The 20,007-nt window shown below is 37.6% G+C and overlaps 1 protein-coding gene across 1 annotated transcript in view; it reads left to right on the top strand.

Moving 5' to 3' along the window:
• Positions 1-20,007, top strand: part of COL25A1 (collagen type XXV alpha 1 chain) — a 485,880-nt gene that overhangs the window by 439,861 nt on the left and 26,012 nt on the right. Inside the window, exons 19-25 of the mRNA XM_045166311.1 lie at positions 2,776-2,838; positions 6,961-7,029; positions 8,003-8,047; positions 9,618-9,662; positions 10,625-10,702; positions 17,088-17,111; positions 17,733-17,777. Of these exons, the coding sequence (XP_045022246.1) occupies positions 2,776-2,838; positions 6,961-7,029; positions 8,003-8,047; positions 9,618-9,662; positions 10,625-10,702; positions 17,088-17,111; positions 17,733-17,777 (369 nt within the window). The remainder of the gene's footprint in view (positions 1-2,775; positions 2,839-6,960; positions 7,030-8,002; positions 8,048-9,617; positions 9,663-10,624; positions 10,703-17,087; positions 17,112-17,732; positions 17,778-20,007) is intronic.

A 20,007-nucleotide genomic window follows, 5' to 3' on the forward strand; every position in this document is an offset into this window, starting at 1 on the left:
AAGGGTATGGAGACAGGTAGAATAGAGTTATAGAAAGTTCACAAACAATAAACCTAGAGCATTAGTTCCCCTACATTTTTTTTTCTTAAACCAGTACCATGAGCATCAGAGCTAGAAATAAATCCATTTGAGTTATTCATCAATGTGATCCTTTTGTTCCCTACCCAATACCAAGGTTTTATATGGCATATATTTTTTAAAACTCAGTATTTCAAAAATATTTGATGGCATTCTAACACTTCATATAAAACATCTTCTCTGCATCTTTCTGCTCAGCGCTAAAAAAAAACAAATGTTGAAATATAGCTACTTTAAAAGAAAATCAAATTTATCAAACAACATTAGCAGAAATAATCCAATGGGGGAAAACAAGCAAACAAATCCCAGGAAATATGAGAACAGAGTCATTATGTTTTTGTTTTGTTTTGCTTTAAAACATCATTACAGATTTCAAGAAGTTAGAATTTTACATTTGAGCTCATGTAGTTAAGAAGAAAATAAAACTTTACAGTTTATATGTGAACACTGGTCTCGGGTGTTCACTGGTGCCAAATATATGGTGTTTTTCCAACACTGGCTCTCCAACTCTCATTCTCTGACACCAACTCATGTCCTATTGTGACACTCACTGCTCAGAGTTAGCTTCAGATTCCACAGGTTAAGGGTTCAGTCCCACAAGACGGCCCTCACTTCAGACCCCAGTCCAAGTACCACCCCTCCTTACCTGCACTTCCATCTGACTTGGTTACAAATTCCAGGGTGCTCACAGCCGCCCACTCCCACCCCTATCCAAGCTCGATAATCAGCTACAATAACTTACAGAACTCAGGAAAATGCATACTCACCATTACAGCCAAATGAAGAGATACAGAGGGTGAAGTCAGAAGGGTCCTGAGTGCAGGAGCCTGTGACCCCAGTGGAGTTGGGGTGCCATCCTGCCAGCACATGGAGATGTTCATCCGCTCAGAGGCTCTCCAGTCCCCATTGCCTAGGTCATCTTACGGAGGCTGTGTTATGTTGGCATGATTGATTAAAGCTTTGCCCACTGCTGAGTTAACTCAGTCTCCAGCCCTCTCCCCTCTGGAGAGATGGTAAGAGGAGGGGAAAGGTTGAGAGTTCCAACCTTCTTATCACAGCCTGATCCTGAAGCTCTCTAGGGGCCCACCACAGTCACCCCATTAGCAACAGGTATTTTTAAAAGGAGCTTGTTGCGAGTAACAAAAGACGCTCCTATTTACTCTTCAGTTCAGTTCAGTCACTCAGTCGTGTCCAACTCCTTTCGACCCCATGGACTGCTGCGTGCCAGGCTTCCCTGTCCATCACCATCTCCCAGAGCTTGCTCAAACTCATGTCCGTCAAGTTGGTGATGCCATCCAACCATCTCATCCTCTGTCTGCCTTCTCCTCCTGCCCTCAGTCTTTCCCAGCATCAGGGTCTTTTCCAATGAGTCAGCTCTTCACATCCGGTGGCCAAAGTATTGGAGCTTCAGCTTCAGCATCAGTTCTTCCAATAGATATTCAGGACTGATTTCCTTTAGGATTGACTGATTTGATCTCCTTGCAGTCCAAGGGACTATTACTCTTGGAAATTCCAAAGATTTTAGAAACTAGGAACAAGACCAAATATATTTTTCTATTATACCACAACTGGGTTTCCTCCAGGTAATAGAGAAGAGATTTTGGAGGTGTGGCAAGGAGAGATTTTTTTGCTTTTTATGCTGAACATTGTTGAATCTCTTCCCTAGCCACACCCACTGCATCAGTCATGCATTGCTGCCTACCATATAGGTGTCCCAAACGGCAGTGACTTAAAACTACAGTCAGCTCACATTTTGGAAGGAATAAGCATCTGAGTGTAGCTCAGCTGGAAGGAGGATGTCTAGTTCAGTGTCTCCCAGGAGGATGCAATCCAGCTGTCAGCCAGGGCTGTGATCTCATCTGAAGACCCTAATGGGATGGAGCACCTGCTCCCAAGTTCACACATATGGCCATTGGCCGACCTTGGTCCTTACCTTGGGGACCTGTCCATAGGGCTACTCACAGCATGGCAGCTTGTTTTCTCCAAAGTAAATTGACTCAAGTGAGAGAGGACAAGAGAGAGCCCTCAAGATGGAAGCTACAGTCTTTTAATAACTTCGTCTCAGAAATGATATCCTATTATTCTTTCATAATCTGCTCATTAGATATGTCAGTAAATCCTGTGCACACTCAAGCAGAGGGGTTTTGCAAGGGAATTGAATACCAGCAAGTGGTATCATTGAGGCCCATCTTACAGGCTGCCTACCACATCCACCCCAACATAATGGACCTGATTTGGTAGATGATAAGAAGCACGAGACAATAGATGAGAAAGGAAATTGTAAAGACATTTATCTGGTCTCTTTGTCACTTTTACTTTTCAGAGCTTCTCCAAAGTTTTGCTCAAAGTGTTGTCACTGGTCAAAACCAATTCTAATTAATTTTATAGTTAGTATCTGGATCTCAGCAAAAGCTGTATACAATCAAAGAAGTAAAATCCCCGTGAAGTGAAAAGTGAAAGTCGCTTAGTCTTTGCAACCCCATGGACTATGCAGATTCTCCAGGCCAGAATAGTGGAGTGGGTAGCCGTTCCTTTCTCCAGGGGATCTTCCCAACCCAAGGATGGAACCCAGGGATTGAACCCAGGTCTCCCACATTGCAGACGGATTCTTTATCAGCTGAGCCACCGGGGACGAACAATAGTTCACATATTTACTGTCAAACATGTGGTGATCTCATCTGTCCATTTTTTTTAAAGGGAGAACCAGGTTTCATTGGTCCTCAGGGAGAACCAGGCTTACCAGGGTTACCAGGAACCAAGGTAAGTGGAATGTTTTCCCCTTCCTTTCTTTCTGAAAAATTTTTGTGGCATAATTTTAGTCCATTTTGTTACTCAGGTGACCAGATAGTCTTGCCTAATAGAGAACTAAAATCAGCTTAGCACCCATTCCCAACACTTCTAATAGTAATAGCATATTATTATAATTAGAGTAATAGGAAGTTAATTCCAGAAAGCCTTAGGCAAGGCAACAGGATGATGGGATACATTCATTGTTCCAGTTGTCCCCCAGTTGCACCTAAATTGATGTGATGCTGTTAGTCTTCTGGCCATATGGAAAAGTGAGGCAATTCTGAGAAGGAGAGGTAGAACTCATTAACTCCAGCTCCTCGTTACCCATTTTAAGACATACTTGTAAATCAAATATGATTACTATTCCTCCATCACTCCCTAGATTGCAAAGGCAAGTACTGATGTCATATAGATTCCTAGTGCGTCATCCCGAAAGGATCCATCCTGAAAAACGTCTGCAGAAAAATCCTGTAATGAAAACCATCTCGTGATCTTCCATTTGGCAACCCAAGAGAGGGCCCTGAAAGCAAAATCTGTATGCCGCATACATATGCGCATATGTATAAATAAATAAAAAATTATGTTGCTGTGGATACAGTCAGAGCCATGGTTCCCTTTTTATCTACCCGGAAAGACATAAAAAGGTGCCGTTCTGAGGATGGAACTTTATTCATGACAGACTCATGAATCAAAGAAAGCAAAATTAGATCAAACTACATTCTTTTATTTTTAAACCGTAGCAGTCTTTGCCTCAATGTGTATTTCCTTCACCAGAAATAAGCCAGGATGACTTCCAAGAGCTCGAGAAATATGTTTCTGGTCTGTTCTGACAGAGGAGTCCTCATTTCCGCTGGTCAAGAGAAAATAACTCTAATCCTAGTAAATGGAAACTATGCGTGGCCTAAGGGGGACTGAAGCTCGGTCGAATTTACGCAAAATTGCTCTTTTCTCAGCAAGTTCTTTTTCACATAATGAGCTGACAAGCTTATTAACAAAATAAGAGGAATGCCTTCTTTAGCCTGAACAGATTTACACACAAAATGCACTTTCTAGAATCAAGAGAGCTAGATCAGGAGGATAACGGGCATCCTGTGTCCATGTCAGAACTGTTGTACAGCTTGCAGCCTCAGAGTCAGGCAGGGAAAGAGGTGGCTTTGTGGATAAGTGCAGAGAAGCGGGAAACCTGCTGAGTGCCAGCGAGGACCAGGCATGAATGTGATTTCTAAGTGTTTGTGGCATCTTGTTTGCGAAACAAGAAAAAATAGAAGAAACACAGACAGACCCCTGGAGAGTAGAGTTCATCCCTAAATATCTTTTCTTTTGTTCATTTATTTTAAACTGTTCCATAGTCAAAAAATTCCAGATGTAGAGCTATAAAATCAACATTAATTATTGTCCATGAAGAACCTGGGCTGATTTTACAGATCTCATACTTTTATAACAAATATTACTTTGCACTCCCAAGAAAAGTAAAGACTGTACTGTAACTGCTTTGTAGTTCCACAGAAAGGATGTGAATAAGAAATTCATTTAAGAATATTTTGAAGTTAATTTTTGGCTAAATTGCCTAACATGAAATTGGTATCATAATGGAAAAATCATGATTATTTAAAAATCTCTTTCAGCCAAATACTAGTCTTTTTCCAGTTGTGTAGACAGTCAGGATTTGTACCAATAAATTCAGATTTAAAAAAAACTAACACTGCATATTTTATCCCCAGCACAATGAAGAGAGAGCATAATGAAGATGTATAATGGTATCTAAAAACCTGTTTTATGTGCTGCTGTATTCTCAGCATCTGTATCAGTGCCTGCAAGAAATCTACATCAGTCTAAAGAAATAGGACTTTATCATGAATAATTTAGAAAACTTTGAATAATATTGTTTATTCATTAATTCAACACATTTTTTTCCCAGACATTTTTCTATTGAGAATGGAGATTAAATGCAAGAAAAACAGTTTCTACTGAAGCTTACACTGTAATATGTGTGAGAAAGGGATGGAAGGAAAAAAAAAAATGTAATTCCAGAGAATAATAAGCAATTAATTAGGGGTATGATGTTAATAAGTGATTCTAGGTAAATATATATAGACTTCACACCTATGATATATATGCTATACAAAAATGATTTTCTAAGATTTTTGCTTTTCCCTAAAATAAGATTATAGTTACCATTTTAGAATTCATCTGTAAAATATTAAGCAAATAACCAAACATTTATAAATGTAAATTCCATATACCAGTAGAAGCACTTCAGTTTCTAATCCCTGGAAAATCCCTTCTGGAGCATCTTTTCCATCTCCTGCCTCCAGTCAAGTTCCAGCCTCTCCATTCTCCTACTCCCTTTTGATTCATATGAGAAATTTACTGAGTCTTCCATAATCCTGGCCCTAATCTATCCCACCTCCCCTGCAAAACTAGAGTCTTCCCAAAGTGGCCATGATACAGATAAAGATCTTGGAATTCAAAACTCTCCATCACCCATAACAAATCCAACCCTACTTTCTTTTCCTTTCCAAGATGAATCTATCCTTTAGTGAGGAGGGTGCCTCCTTCATCCGTTAACATGCCATCACCAGAAGTCAAAACTTGTTTGATTACTGAAATTCTACCCATCACACAGGAAGCTGAACTCTCAATTCTGTGTTCAGGGAAAAACAGAACCATCTTCCTAGAGGGTGATTTGGCAAGATTTTAAAATGTTTTTATTTTTGACACAGACATTTCCCCACTAGGAATTTATTCTGAGAAAATGACCAGAGATGTGCAAAATATTTACATACCAAAACATCTATGCAAAAATTGAAGATTGAGTACAATCCATTCTAAATTACAGCTCTCCCATGTTAAAGGCTTTGGGAAAATTACTTAATCTTCTTGAGCTTCAGTCTCCTCATCTGTAGACTATGGATACTAACACCTTTCTCATTTGTCTTGAGAACTCAATAGGATAATGCATGTAAAGTGTTGTGTGCACTCATCAAAAGCACAGTCATAAGCAATAATAATTGTAAAATACACCCTACCCATCCTTCAGGCGGAGAAGGCAATGGCACCCCACTCCAGTACTCTTGCCTGGAAAATCCCATGGACGGAAGAACCTGGTAGGCTGCAGTCTATGGGGTCGCTCAGAGTCGGACACAACTGAGCGACTTCACTTTCACTTTTCACTTTCATGCATTGGAGAAAGAAATGGCAAGCCACTCCAGTGTTCTTGCCTGGAGAATCCCAGGGACAGGGGAGCCTGGTGGGCTGCCATCTCAGGGGTCGCACAGAGTCGGACATGACTGAAGCGACTTAGCAGCAGCAGCATCCTTCAGGACTTGACCCAGGTCTCAGCAAAAAGTCAGTCCAGACTGTTGAAAACCCTGTGGAGTTTCTTCTTCTCTCACATATGACTTTACATTATTCCTTAACCCTAAACTATTTTGTTCATGTGGATCTTATCTTACTAGAGCACTGGCCCTCTGAGGGCCACGATCATCATTCCCAGATCTATAAATATAGCAAAAACTGTAATACCTACATGTCTTATACTGTGACGAGGACTTTTTATTTTAAATTATGAAACCAGTACTATAATTTTCTCCATTTTATAGAGGAAACTGAGGCTTTCAGAACTTAACTAATTTTCCCCCAAACACAGACCTGGTAAGTAATAGAGCCAAGATTAAAGTAGAGAATGTCAAATTACAAAACCTGGTGCTTAGTCATTTTGCCATGCTTCTTCCTAGTAGATCTTAAAAAGTCACTGCAGAGTGAAGACTATGCCAGTGTGTGTGGTGAGGCTTAATGATGGCCCGTATCAATTCCCTTTAAAGGTCTTTCTATTTACCAACGTAGGTGTCTGACAGGCATTTACCAAACCATTTCTTTGTCTATAAAAATGGGGATGAAAATGCAAACACTGTATAGTTGTTTTGATTATTAAATGAGGTAATCCACGTTGAAGTTAATACAATGCTGAGCATGTTGTAAATAAATGGTCACTTTCTACTTTCTTTGGTTTTATTCACCTCACTCATTAATCGACAGGGACCGGTTGGGGGAAGATGGGTCACCATTTACTTATTTTGTGATTTGTGACAGGGTGAACGTGGGGAGGCAGGGCCTCCTGGACGAGGGGATCGAGGGGAGCCCGGAGCCCCTGGACCGAAGGTCAGTTATTCTCACACTGGAAAACAACATTCTCAGTTTGGAAATGTATACCACTTACTTTTAGAACATACAACTAAAATAAAATTATTCAAGGGGTATTAAAACAGCCCAAAGTCACAAATAATTCATTGAAATGCATACCAATTTGTTATTTTCTAAAAGGGGTTTTACAATTCAACTTTTCCAGTTTACTCTGTTCTATTCGGTCAACAAATTTAATAACACATCCAAATGTCAATGGGGAGGGGCTGTCACATTAACACATTACCACTCAAGGCGTATTAAAACCTACTGAGTCGGGTGATTAGGACTCTGCACTTTCACTGCAGAAGGCACAGGTTCAACCCCTAATCAGGAAACCAAGATCCCTCAAGCTGAGCGGCATGGCCAAAAACAAAAAAGTCCCTGCATTTAAAAATATATATATAAAACAAAAATAAACAAGCAAACAAAAACCTACTGAGGAAAATGTGGTTCCAGACCGTTAGTTTCCATGGTAACTTGATGGTATGTAACACCTTGAAAATATGACAACTAAGGATTTATTTGACTGTTCACTCTATTCCTCTAAGCTTCCTGCAAACTGATATGGTAACACTTTATTTTAGTAACGCATCCTAGAGACATGGGAAATGACTTCCTCTTTGATGAAAAGGAAATTTATAAGCAAACACTTTTGAGACTACTGAGAATTATCTGCAGAACTCTTCCCATCCACCAGTGGGTGGTCAGACTTTAGAATTATAATGACGTGAAGGTTGGTGAAGAGACCAGGGAGTGAACTAATGATGTGGTGATAATGCTTATGTTCAGTGTTATAACAGTTTACATTATAGAGAGCCATCTATTAAAGCAGTTAAAATAAAGTGTTTCCATTTTTCTTCATTATTCTGAGTCACTGCTAATTTCTTTTTCCTATTGTTGTCTCCCTCTATTATTTTCTCTTTTCCATCTTTATATTCTTCTATAATAGGGCAAACAAGGTGAATCAGGAACTAGAGGCCCGAAAGGGTCAAAGGTCAGTACCCGGGTAACCATTTTAACATAACATGAGGCCATCAAGAGCTGTGCTTCTCGCCTTTTCCACAGGAAAGTCATGTTTTGGGTTAGACTCTTTCACACACTGGCATTGCAGTAATTTCACCCTTATGATGATATCTTGGTTTGTTTCATCTTATTTTTGTGTTCTTGTGCTTCAGACCATTCTTTAAGAGAAAATGTACTTCCTGTTTCATAAATATAGCTTATTTGGAAAAAATTAAGTACTTAGTTTACATTATGTGCAATATAATATTTTTTATTTCCTGGCTGTCTTTGTGATAAATGTTCAACTACAGTTTGCTTTTAAGTCAGTTGACTCCCTCCATTGCATTAAAACTTCACCACCAGTGGAAATTCTCTCCTTTATCATGTTCTTATAGAACCTGCAATAATCTGTATACTATTAGCAGAATCATGTTATTTGAAATTCTATTAATGAATAGCATGGGAAATGGGGAAAATAGAAAACAGATATTAGTAATTCTCCATTCAAGCAAATTTAATTATTATGGTCCATGTTACTAGCATATTGTGGATAGAAAAAATCATAATCCTTTTTACTGCTTATCTTCACTGGTCCTTATCCAGTTTATAAGGATATGTAGAAAGATAACAGAAAAATGCTTTGAATTATGTTTAGGAAAAGGGCTCTATAAATTTTAGGCTATTTGAAAGAACTCTCAGTTCTACACAGGTTCAAATCTCTCCTCCAAATTTTCTGTTGAGATTTCCGAGACTTTCTGAAGTATTCTTAGTGATATATTTTGGAGTTTGAGGCGTAGGTAATTCCTAGTGTCTGTCCAGGGAGGAGGGTGAGGTGGCAATAACACTATAAATGGACATTTAAAGACTTTTCTTATTACACTGGAAAAAAGAGAGAGAGCCAGGTTTGCCCAGCTCTTGACCTTCAACCTGGCCACCCTGGTCTAACAGGCTGCTGTCCTCTTCAGCACTTCCTAAGTAGAAAAGTTTTCCTTAGATCCTTATCATCAGAGGGAGACCCAGCTGGCGATCTTTCCCTCCTAAATCTCCCAACACTGAGCTCCCCGTTGATCTCTCTTCCTTCCTTGTCCTGATTGTCTACACTTTTTCTTCTTAAAGAACATACAACCTATTAATTGGTTGGCTTTTTTCCCCCTTGCACCAAATCTCTTCATATAAAGGCAAGAACATGGCTCAATCTGAGAGATAAAAGCCTAACTTTGGGTGGCATAGAAGCCACTTACTTTGCCTTTGAAGATCCCTAGTAAACAAGTTACTGTATGTATTGTCGTTTCAAGATACTCTGTCATCTGAAGGGGGAAATTTAATTCACTTCAAGGGGCATCTTAAAGAAGCGTTTGCCATGTCAGGGGTTATTGTATTTCAAGTTGCTATTTTACATGTCAAAAGTTCATATTAAAGGTGCCACTGAATGATAGTAAATACTTGGATTTAAATCCTTGGATTAAATACTTGGATATCAAATCCTTGGATTTGAGATATTTGGGGACTCTTGGCCTCACTACTAACTAACTAGGTTCTTTTTCTCTTTTTACCGGGGAAAGGGCGATCGTGGAGACAAGGGGGACTCTGGAGCCCTGGGACCAAGGGTGAGTGTGTCTCGTCTACAGCTTTGGCCTCCAACAAGCCTAGATTTGAAGTATGTGTCTATGTGGCTTTTCACAAGGCACTTGGATTAATCATACCCAATAATAGCACAGGAGGTAGACCACTGGGATTATTCCTGCTACCGCTTCCTTTCTTCCTATTTTTTAGTGTAGTCACTGGGAGCACTGAGTCTGTAAATTTGGACACATAAGATAGGCTCCACAAGAAGAAGTGAAGAACTCTGCTTTCCCTTTGCTAAATGAGCAGTCGCAAACCCACAGCCATCTAACAGTAGAACTTTCCACTTTTCAAGTAACTCAATTGTAAAGAAAGAAATAGTCCAAATTTTCAGAACCTTTTTAAAACACAGAGAATTAGGACATAACTAATGGAAATTCAGTGGCAGAGCTACTGAGTAGGGTAGATGTCTTAAAAATATTTGTTCCCTCCATATATATATATATTCAAATATATATATATGCATGCATATTTATTCCCTGTTTGATTCAGTTTTAATGGAGTTCTATTCCTGTTGGAAAAGCAAGCATTTCCTGTAGTATAATGTTCTATCTTCTTAAAGAATGAGGAAGCAGTCTTTGTGGTATGGATGTGGAGAAAGATGTCAGGGGTTGCTTTAAGAAATATGGATAAAGCCAGCAAGATTTTGTCAGTCAAATCAGATTAGCCTACATATAATAATTTTCAGGGAGCAGTTTTTGATATTGAATCTTTTTTCTTTTTTATCTGACTTAATATCTTTAACATACCACAGGCAGGAATTTGGAAGTAGTTTGCCTGCTTTGAAATAAGGACAAACTTTGAACATGGTTCATTTATTTTAACATGTATTTGGGCCTCAATCAAGAATTGATGGTCAGAGAGAGCGTGCGTGTTGCTATTTCTGTTTCTGCCACAGTCCCTTCTCCATCCTAGCCTAATGTTCTCTTGGTTTATTTTTTCATAGGGTCCACCTGGTCAAAAGGGAGATCCAGGAGCCACCGAGATCATAGACTACAATGGCAACCTCCACGAAGCCTTGCAGGCAAGTGACTGCTCCCCATCCTGACACAGACAGGGACACCGCTGAGACCTGGAATGTGTGGAAATATCACCTTCCACCCGCCTCAGCTCTCAGAGGGCTCTACCTCTCAAAGCACACCTTTTCCCTCATCTTTTGAACCCAGCTTCTTCTCCCTGGCCCAGTTTACCCTCTTTATTTCCTAGTGTTTTTCAATCCTTCCTTTTATTTTCCTTCTTCCTCCAGATATATTTAGCTTTATCTGGTTTAACTTATATTGGTTTTGCCAATCTTCGTCTCCTTTCTTGAAAAGTGAACTTAGCAAAACCATTAAGAGCCCTGTGGCTCTGGAGTTGGAGCTGCCTGGGTTCAGGTCTCTTGCTTACTAAGTGCATGAGCTAGAGCAAGTTATTTAGTTCTCTGTGAAATGAGGACAATAATAGCATCTGCCTCAAAGCATAAATAGGGCTGTTGTGAGAAGTACATGGCTAAATACTTGGAAACGTGCCTGGCACATGAGTCCTCTATCATTGCTTCTTAATACTGCTACTGTTCAGTACTTTTTCTTCCATCAAGTAAAAACACATAGAGGGTAGTCAAGAGGGTTACTCTTCTGATTTTCCTAAATTATCACTATTTTGATGACCCCAATCTGTTCAGAACCCTCAGTGACCCCCTTGCCTACTCTATCAAGTCTAAGCATCTCTATCTGATGTTTAAGCCCTATAACCCTGTCTTTTCTATACAGATTTTTTTATTTCTCCACAACATAGTTATCATATCTATAAAAATAGTTCCTTTTGTTTTCCTGGTTCATCTTTTCCTTTCATTCATCTCTAAATCCTCTTCAACAGTTCACGGCTGCCACCCAGACGAGTTCCTCCTCTGAATCCTTTTAAATATTAGCAGTCAGGACCAAGTAGTTTAACATTTAATTATTCTCCCAAATCCCCTGATTTACTTTAGTCTTGCCTCTTACCAAATTGTAAATTACTTGTTGACAGAAAACTTGTTGTATGGTTATTTTGACTCCGCAATGTGTCCAACCCAGGTCTGGGAATGTAAATATTAAATAAAGTTATTGGTTGAATTAGTGACTACACTTAGTTCATATGCACAATCCATTTTTCTGCTTAAAAGTCGAATTAGTTGTTTTAAATATTTTTCCATTTTGTACTTGCTTCAATTTTTTTCCGTCTATGTGATTTCACTGCTGCTGCTACTGCTGCTAAGTCGCTTCAGTCGTGTCTGACTCTGTGCGACCCCATAGACTGCAGCCTACCAGGCTTCTCCATGCATGGGATTCTCCAGGCAAGAACTAGCATTACCAAATTATGGTAGATCTACTACACTTCTATGGATCCTTTGTTACAACTGTCATTTTTAACTAATAAAGCATTTATTACCTAGTTTTTACAGAATCTATCCTCAGCTTAGCCTATTTTTCATTCTTTTTCTTCTTCTGGTAAAGCACAAAGAAAAGCATGCTTACTGCTTGGAGAAACATCCCTTGGGCAGTATGTTCAGTCAACAGCTTGCATGAGTGCTCCTCAGCACAAGTGGATTAGACTCAAGCAGTAGATTCTGGGCTCCTGTTGAGTTCTAGAACATGCTTTCTAAATTCCCCCCTGTTCCCCAGAAGTTGCTGTCTGCATGTATAAAGAAAGAAAAGAACAGGAAGTTTTGGTTGCCTACTATGTTGTCAGAGTTCTTATAAAATGTAGGGACACATTTTCAACTTTCTGAACAATATTGTCAATTTCCCTTGAACTGCTTCCAGTGGTACCGTGATTCTTTTAACTACCTTTAAGAGGTATCCATTCTCTTATCTTCCAAGATATGCCCAATATTTTTGGCCATGGCCATTTTATAGAAAAATTGTGGAAGAGTTTTAAAGCCTTTACATGAACAAGAGCTTGGCCTGAAGCAAACTACCCTTAGTCTAAAACCAAAATCTGCTTTGACTTTCCCTCTATTATTAACTAGGTGTGTCCCTTTGGGGAAATCACAAAATGTCTATATTTCATTGATCTGATCGTTAAATGAGAATGTTTCTAAATGGATCTTTTCTAAGATCCATAAAATCAAATATTATGCTTAGAGTATTTTTTAGGAGCTGAATATTCTTTGTTGATGTGCCTGAATACACTGTACTTTTTTAAAAATTTAACACCTACATCTTGATATGAAAGAAGAGATGTGCACTCACTTTCTTTTTTCACCTTCAGTTCTATTTGACTGTAAAGTAGTCACTATTCATCACAATCAACTAGTTCATGTTTATATCTCAATCTTCACTCAGTCAGTTCAGTCTCTCAGTTGTGTCCGACTCTTTGTGACCCCATGGACTGCAGCACACCAGGCTTTCCTGTCCATCACCAATTCCTGGAGCTTTCTCAAACTCATGGTCATCAAGTTGGTGATGCCATCCAACCATCTCATCCTCTGTCGTCCCCTTCTCCTCCCGCCTTCAATCTTTCCCAGCATCAGGGTCTTTTCCAATGAGTCAGTTCTTCACATCAGGTGGCCAAAGTATTAGAGCTTCAGCTTCAGCATCAGTCCTTCCAATGAATTTTCAGGACTGATTTCGTTTAGTTTTAACTGGTTTGATCTCCTTGCAGTGCAAGGGACTCTAAAGAGTCTTCTCCAACACCACAGTTAAAAAGCATCAATTCTTCAGCACTCAGCCTTCTTTATGGTCCAACTTTCTCATCCATACATAACTACTGGAAAAACCATAGCTTTGACTATATGGACCTTTGTTGGCAAAATAATGTCTCTGCTTTTTAATATGCTGTCTAGGTTGGTCTCAACCTTAAAATTTATTATTCTTATGGAGTTGTTTAGGCAACTAAGCATTGTGCTTGTAAATAGCTTATTGTTATTTTTTCGCTTCAAAACTATGTCTTTGTTTTCCCAATATAGTACTCTAGCAGATTGAGTACTTAATAAATAAGTTAAATAGCCATTAGACTGAGAGGAAGTAATAGACACTTGTTCTTCTAGTTCTCTAACCAGTGATGGATAGTCACAGTTTTGCAAATTCTATGTCACTATCGCCTCCTCTTAAAAAAAAGGCCTGCAAAAAAAAAAAAAAATCTAGAGTAATTAGATAAATAAGAGCATATTATAGTTATAAAATATCACCCTAGAAATATAAAATTTTACTGTTGCCTCTATTGAAAATTGTTACAGGCACACCTCCTTTTATTGTGCTTCACTTTATTGCACTTTGAAGATACTGCCTTTTTTTTTTTTTTTTTTTTTTTTTTACAAATTGAAAGTTTATGGCACCCCTGTGCCAAGCAAGTCTATTGGCTCCATTTTTCCAACAGGATTTACTCACTACATGTTTTTCGGCCACATTTTGGTAATTCTCACAATATTGCAAATTTGTTGATTTTGATTATATTTGTTATGATGATCTGTGATTTTTTTTCCTCACCCTGCCATGTGGCTTGCAGGATCTTAGTTTCCTGACCGGATCAAACCCCAGCCCACTGGACCACCAGGGAGTTCCTTGTGATCCGTGATCTTTGACGTTACGGTTGCAAAAAGATTAAGACTCTCTGAAAGTTCAGATGATAGTTAGCATTTTTTAGTGTTAAAGTATTTTTATTGAAGTATAATTAATGTACAATATTACATATGTTACAGGTAAAGAATACACTGATTTTCCATTTTTAAAGGTTATGGTTATTATAAAATATTGGCTGTTGTACAATATATCCTTGAGCTATAAAGTATTTTTCAATTAGGGTATGTACATTGTTCTTTAGACATAATGCTATTGCACACTTAATAGGCCTCATTACAGTTTAAACATAATTTTACTTACACTGGGAAATCAAAAATTTGTATGACTTGCTTTATTGCAATATTCACTTTATTTCAGTGGTGTGAAACCCTAACCCACAATATCTCCAAGGTATGCCTGTATTTACATGGACATTTGTCATAAGTCATTTTTTTTTTAAGGTGATTATGTTTCCACAATTAGCAGTAAAACCTTTTCATTTAAAAGCTCTTAAAAGCTCTAACTGAAGCTTTTAAAATTTCTCAACACCATATAAACTAAACCTGTTCTCTAGGGTAAGTCAGAGGTGATTTTAAGCTTGCTTCATTATAAGCCATGAAAGAAAATAACCTTTAATCTTAAAGCGATTCACATTAGCATCTCAGAGAATAAATCACCGAGCATCCTTCTAGCCTTCAACCAATTTACAGCTTTTCTATCTCATGCCTTCCATTTCACATCGCAGCTCAGTAGAGAATGACATGGCTTTCTCCATCACTACCCAAAATTCTGGTTTTCAAATCATTACTGAAGTTCAGCAGAGAATCCTGCCGAGTTTATGTCATGTTAACTTAGAGGAACCACATACAAGAAATCCAAAGTGAGCCAACATACTTGCGAAGTCCCTGAGTGTCTACACACTGGTTCTTCAGGATGGCAGTAAACATTATGTTTTTGAGAAGTTACCTTAGTTTTCTGTCATTTGTTCTTCTGTTGATTGGGTGGAAACTACCCTGTATAATTTTTAGGTCTCACAAATATAGTTATTTAACAAAGTCATTTAAGCCCCATCTGTTCAATAGTTCAGGTTCTAATAATAATATTCTTTTATTTATGCAATTCATTATAAAACATGTTGTTATCCCTAAATTAAAAGAAAAAGACAAACTAGTTTTGCATTTAGGTGGAAAATGAAACATGTATGGCACAGATTGGATGAGAGTTCAAATTTTAAACTACTCCCCTTTCTAAGCTTTTCTGGATTTGCTTTCTAGTTAAAAAAAAGAATTTTTAGTTGGAAGGCTATGGCAAGGAAATTATTTCTGCTCAGTAATTTTCTAATAGCCTTTTAAAAATGACTCATCTATATACGGGAGCTGAGAAGTAGCTTTCTCATAACCATAAATTCAACTCTTGGCCTAGGTAAATCCTTTAAGTATAAAATAAGTGGTGTCTTATGTTACATATATATGATGGTATAAAAATCTGGACCTTGATTTTTTTATAACCTTGCCCCCAGTTTGTGGCCATTTTGCCCTTTACCTTAGAAGCAAACCTTACTGGGTTGTTTTTTCCTACCCTGTTCTCTCTGAAGCTGTAAGGACTATGACTGATTTTACCATAGAATACAAACTTGCACCATCTCTGCCTGTGCATAAATACATTGTTTCCAAGACATGATGACACTATATCACAAACAACTCAAGTGTCTGAACTGAGATAGATGGATAATGTTAAAATTATTTTTTACAACACAATAAAAACAGCACCTTGAATTAGATAATGGAATGGAGTAGTGCTTGGTGATGGACAGGGAGGCCTGGCGTGCTGCAGTCCATGGGGTCACAAAGAGTAGGACAGAACTGAGCAACTGAGCGACTGAACTGAACTGATGGAGTAGTAGAAGACAAAGGGATGGAGTTAAACTGATATTCACAAGGTCACATGTAACTGGACAGTGTTTTTTTCTAGGACCAGAGCTCCTAATAGAAAATGTTCTCCCCTCTAAAATCCCATAAAGTGGCACAGACCTTCAGCGGGCAATAAGCCCGAGCACTGTCCATCCTCCGCAACAAGAGAAGCCGCCGCAACGAGAAGCCACCACTAGCTGTAGCCCCTGGTTGCTGCAACTAGAGAAAGCCTGTGCACCGCAATGAAGACCAAGCTCAGTCAAAAATAAATAATTTTTAAGAAAAAAAGCTTTTTTAAATCAGCAAAAAAGAAAAGTGGTGCAGAAAAGAAAAGAAAAAAGTGCCTTACAGAAGTTTTTGTGTAACACTTAGACTAGAAAATCTTAATACACAAACATTTCATAGATTAGGGATTGGCTGTTTTAGAGATTCACACTTTGAGAGAATATATTTTGATACAGTATTCAAGCCCTTTAAGAAACAAGGTGAATCCCATGTCAGTTCCTGTCTTAGTCATGTCACAAACACACACACACACACATACACTTAAGCTAATTATAATACAACAAACAAGATACAAACTAAAAGGCAAAAGCATAACTTATACAGTTAGATGTTTCATTTTCTCTAATCAAGGTGCTCTAGAAATAGAGCTTTTATGAATAGCAGAGTTGCTTAGCTCACAGTTATATTGACAAATCACAGGTGCATACTATTTTACTTCATAATTTAAGTCAAGTGAATTAAAATTTTGACATTTTCTTTCTCCTTTATCCATAGGGTTTTAAATAAAATTCTAAAAATAATTTGTAAAAAGAATCTTTACAATCTATGGTATTTGTTCAAAAATAGGATGATATGTTCTCAGTTTCTTGTCAGTTCTTACCAAAACATAATCTAAAAGTTGATTATTTCAGAAATGTATTACTGTACTTTGGCACACAATTAGGTAACTGTCTTTATCAATACATTTTCTCAACAGAGGATTACCACCTTAACAGTCACGGTAACTCCTATTGCATGATTTCTGTGGTTTGTGACTTTGTATTCAGTGTTGATGCATGCTGGTCATAATGGTACTAATGTAGCCATTGTTTTTATCTGATAGTTAATATATTTTCTTATGTCAATAACCTTTTACAACATTTGACCCAGTTGAATCACTTTGTCTGTTTAGTTAAAAAAAGTCAAGAAAAAATTTATTGCTATTTTTCTTAAAAGTTTTTGGCCTTATCTCAGTAATACAGCTTTGTTCTTTAGTGTTTGGGAAATTAAAGTGTTTGTGGCGGGTGGGAGAAGTGTTTCTAGAAACAGAGGAAATATTAGGAAGTTAATTCAACCCTGAAAGATGAATGTGGAACAGGGCAGCAATTATTTTACATTGTCTTACAAATCAACTTGAGAGCATTATTTTAACCCAAATATGGTGGGGTGGTTTTTTTTGCATATATTTAGGTAGTTTTTGTAATTCTGTAACCAGTGAAATGTTTCCTCTTTGCAAATCAATACTGGAGGATATTTGATTATGATAGAAATTAGGGAAATGTATAGTGTGCTTATTATTTAAAGCATACATTTTAATACAGATAGTTGCTATCTTTTAAAACTTTGTCTTTTCTGGATTTAGGGTCCCCCTGGACCACCTGGACCTCAAGGACTACAAGGGCCAAAGGTTATTCTTTGTTTTATTTGTTTCCATTTACTACATATGGTGCAGAGAATCCATATTAAATATATGTGTCTTTGAAAATCAGTCTTATGAAATCCTGGAAGAGCTGAGATCAGCAATATTGCTTAAGAGAGCTGAAAATAGAAACTGAGTTCTGGACTGAAGGAAGAGGAATCAGAAAAAAGTAAAAATTAGGAAGGAAGTGAAAGAAATAGAAATGGCATTAAGTTTAGAGGGAGAACACTCAGAAAAACAGAGTATTCAACAAAGGAGAAATACGTTTTACAGAAATGGTAAGTGTAAACAAACACTTAATGTGGTATATGGAAAAAAGGCAAACGTTTAAATCGAGAAGGATTAAAGGAAGATTTGCTCTGACATTAAGAAAGATCCTTATCTTCAATGCTTTTGTAAAAAAGAATGAGAAAAGCTTCAGCATGACACATTCACAAATGATAATTTTAGAAACAATTTTTAGTCATGTTGACAACACATACTGTATATACATTCAGTTGTTCTGCCATTTAAACTTCATCTAATAAAACATACCTGGAGAAGGCAATGGCACCCCACTCCAGTCCCCTTGCCTGGAAAATCCCATACCAACTATAAACAGAAGGAACAAAATTACTTGATTATATCAAAAATTTAATGGTAGCATTAACTTTTCCTCTGCAAACTAAAGCTTATTCAACCATGCTCAATCAGTTAACACATGGCCAGCAATTCTGTCTTTTCAGGACTGAACTACGTATGTTGAAATATGACTTTTGTCATTGGGTTTTTTGTAGATGATTCAAGTGGTGTCAAAATCCATCCTTTATTTATGCCTCTTAAGGCAGTTTATTTGCAAAATCTATCACACTCACATGCAAATGCACACATCAGTTTTTGTACTTTTCTCTTTCAAGATACTTAAAAACAGAAAACTAGCACATAGAAACAATTATTTTTCTATTAGAAAAAGGAATACAGAGTAAAATATTACTAAGGTCCTTGGCTATGTAAGACTCTAATTTCAAACAGATTTCATGTATAACACTAATGTAAGTTTGGGGAGTTTTTACTTTTTGTTTCTCCACCACATTCTGGTCCCTAAGAGATATAACACAAAAAATTGCTCCAATAATATACAGCCTATATTCCTGGTAAACAAGTTGATCTGGATCCCTTTTCTTTATTTTTTTTTCCTAGATTTGAATATTTAATATAATTCACTAAATTTATAAAAATAAATTAAACTTTCAGATTTAAGTACACAATTTAAAATATTGATAGTATAGTTTGTAATTTTTGTAATATAGGTTGTTTCAGTTATTTTAGAGACAAGAAGCATTTTTTTAAAGAAATAGAACTTAAATAGTATGTGCATCTAGAGGTTCCTTGAAGAGATGGTGACAGTCATGACATACAGAGTGGTTTATGTCATTAAATTAAAATAGTCTATCTCTTCTTTGATAAAATAAATTCATGATCTGCAATCCCATTGCAGTATTTGATATGGTATGTAAAAGTCATTGGATCCCTGTTCTTTAATATCTTGGTGAGCTAGACTAGAAAATCTAAAAGAAAATCTGCAGATTCCTTTTTTCTCTGTGTAGAGTCAACCAAGGTCAGAGTTTCCTGCTTTATCCTCTCACTTGACTAAGTCTCCTGAAGCAAAATTGTCCTCAATGCTAAATGTGTGCCTTATTCTGTACAAACTTCAAAAAACTTGAGACTTGACTCTTCTTTGTAGCTCAGAGGCCTGCAGAAGCCCAAAAGGACTTGACCCAATGGAGGCAAGAGGGACTACCTAGCCAAGAAATCTATGTTGTTTAAACCTACATCGCCTGTTTTTTATAATTCAACTGCTATTCATTTAGTAATCATATCAATCAATAATTAATTGGTGGACCTCTATTCCATGATAAGTACTATTACCTAGTAAAGATAGGAAGATATAGTAAAGGGTTTCATCAAGGAGCTGTCAGTTCAAGGATGGAGAAAGGAAAGTAAAGGCACAGTTATTAGTATATAGAGTAAGTGCATTGGGTAAAAAGCATATAGGAAGTGTGCTCTCTGCCTTGGGGTCAAGATTGACTTCGAACTGAAAGTGAAAGCAACAGAAATTGGCCAAATGAATGTCTAGACAAGTAGGGTGGAGACGGGGTTAGTCATCCTCCTTTACCTCTTACCTGCTAGCCGTCCCACCTTGCTGGTACGCTGGCCCACCTCCTACACTGACAATGAT

The sequence above is a fragment of the Bubalus bubalis genome, chromosome 7 (genome assembly GCF_019923935.1).
Source record: "Bubalus bubalis isolate 160015118507 breed Murrah chromosome 7, NDDB_SH_1, whole genome shotgun sequence".
In the NCBI taxonomy this organism is placed as follows: domain Eukaryota; kingdom Metazoa; phylum Chordata; class Mammalia; order Artiodactyla; family Bovidae; genus Bubalus; species Bubalus bubalis.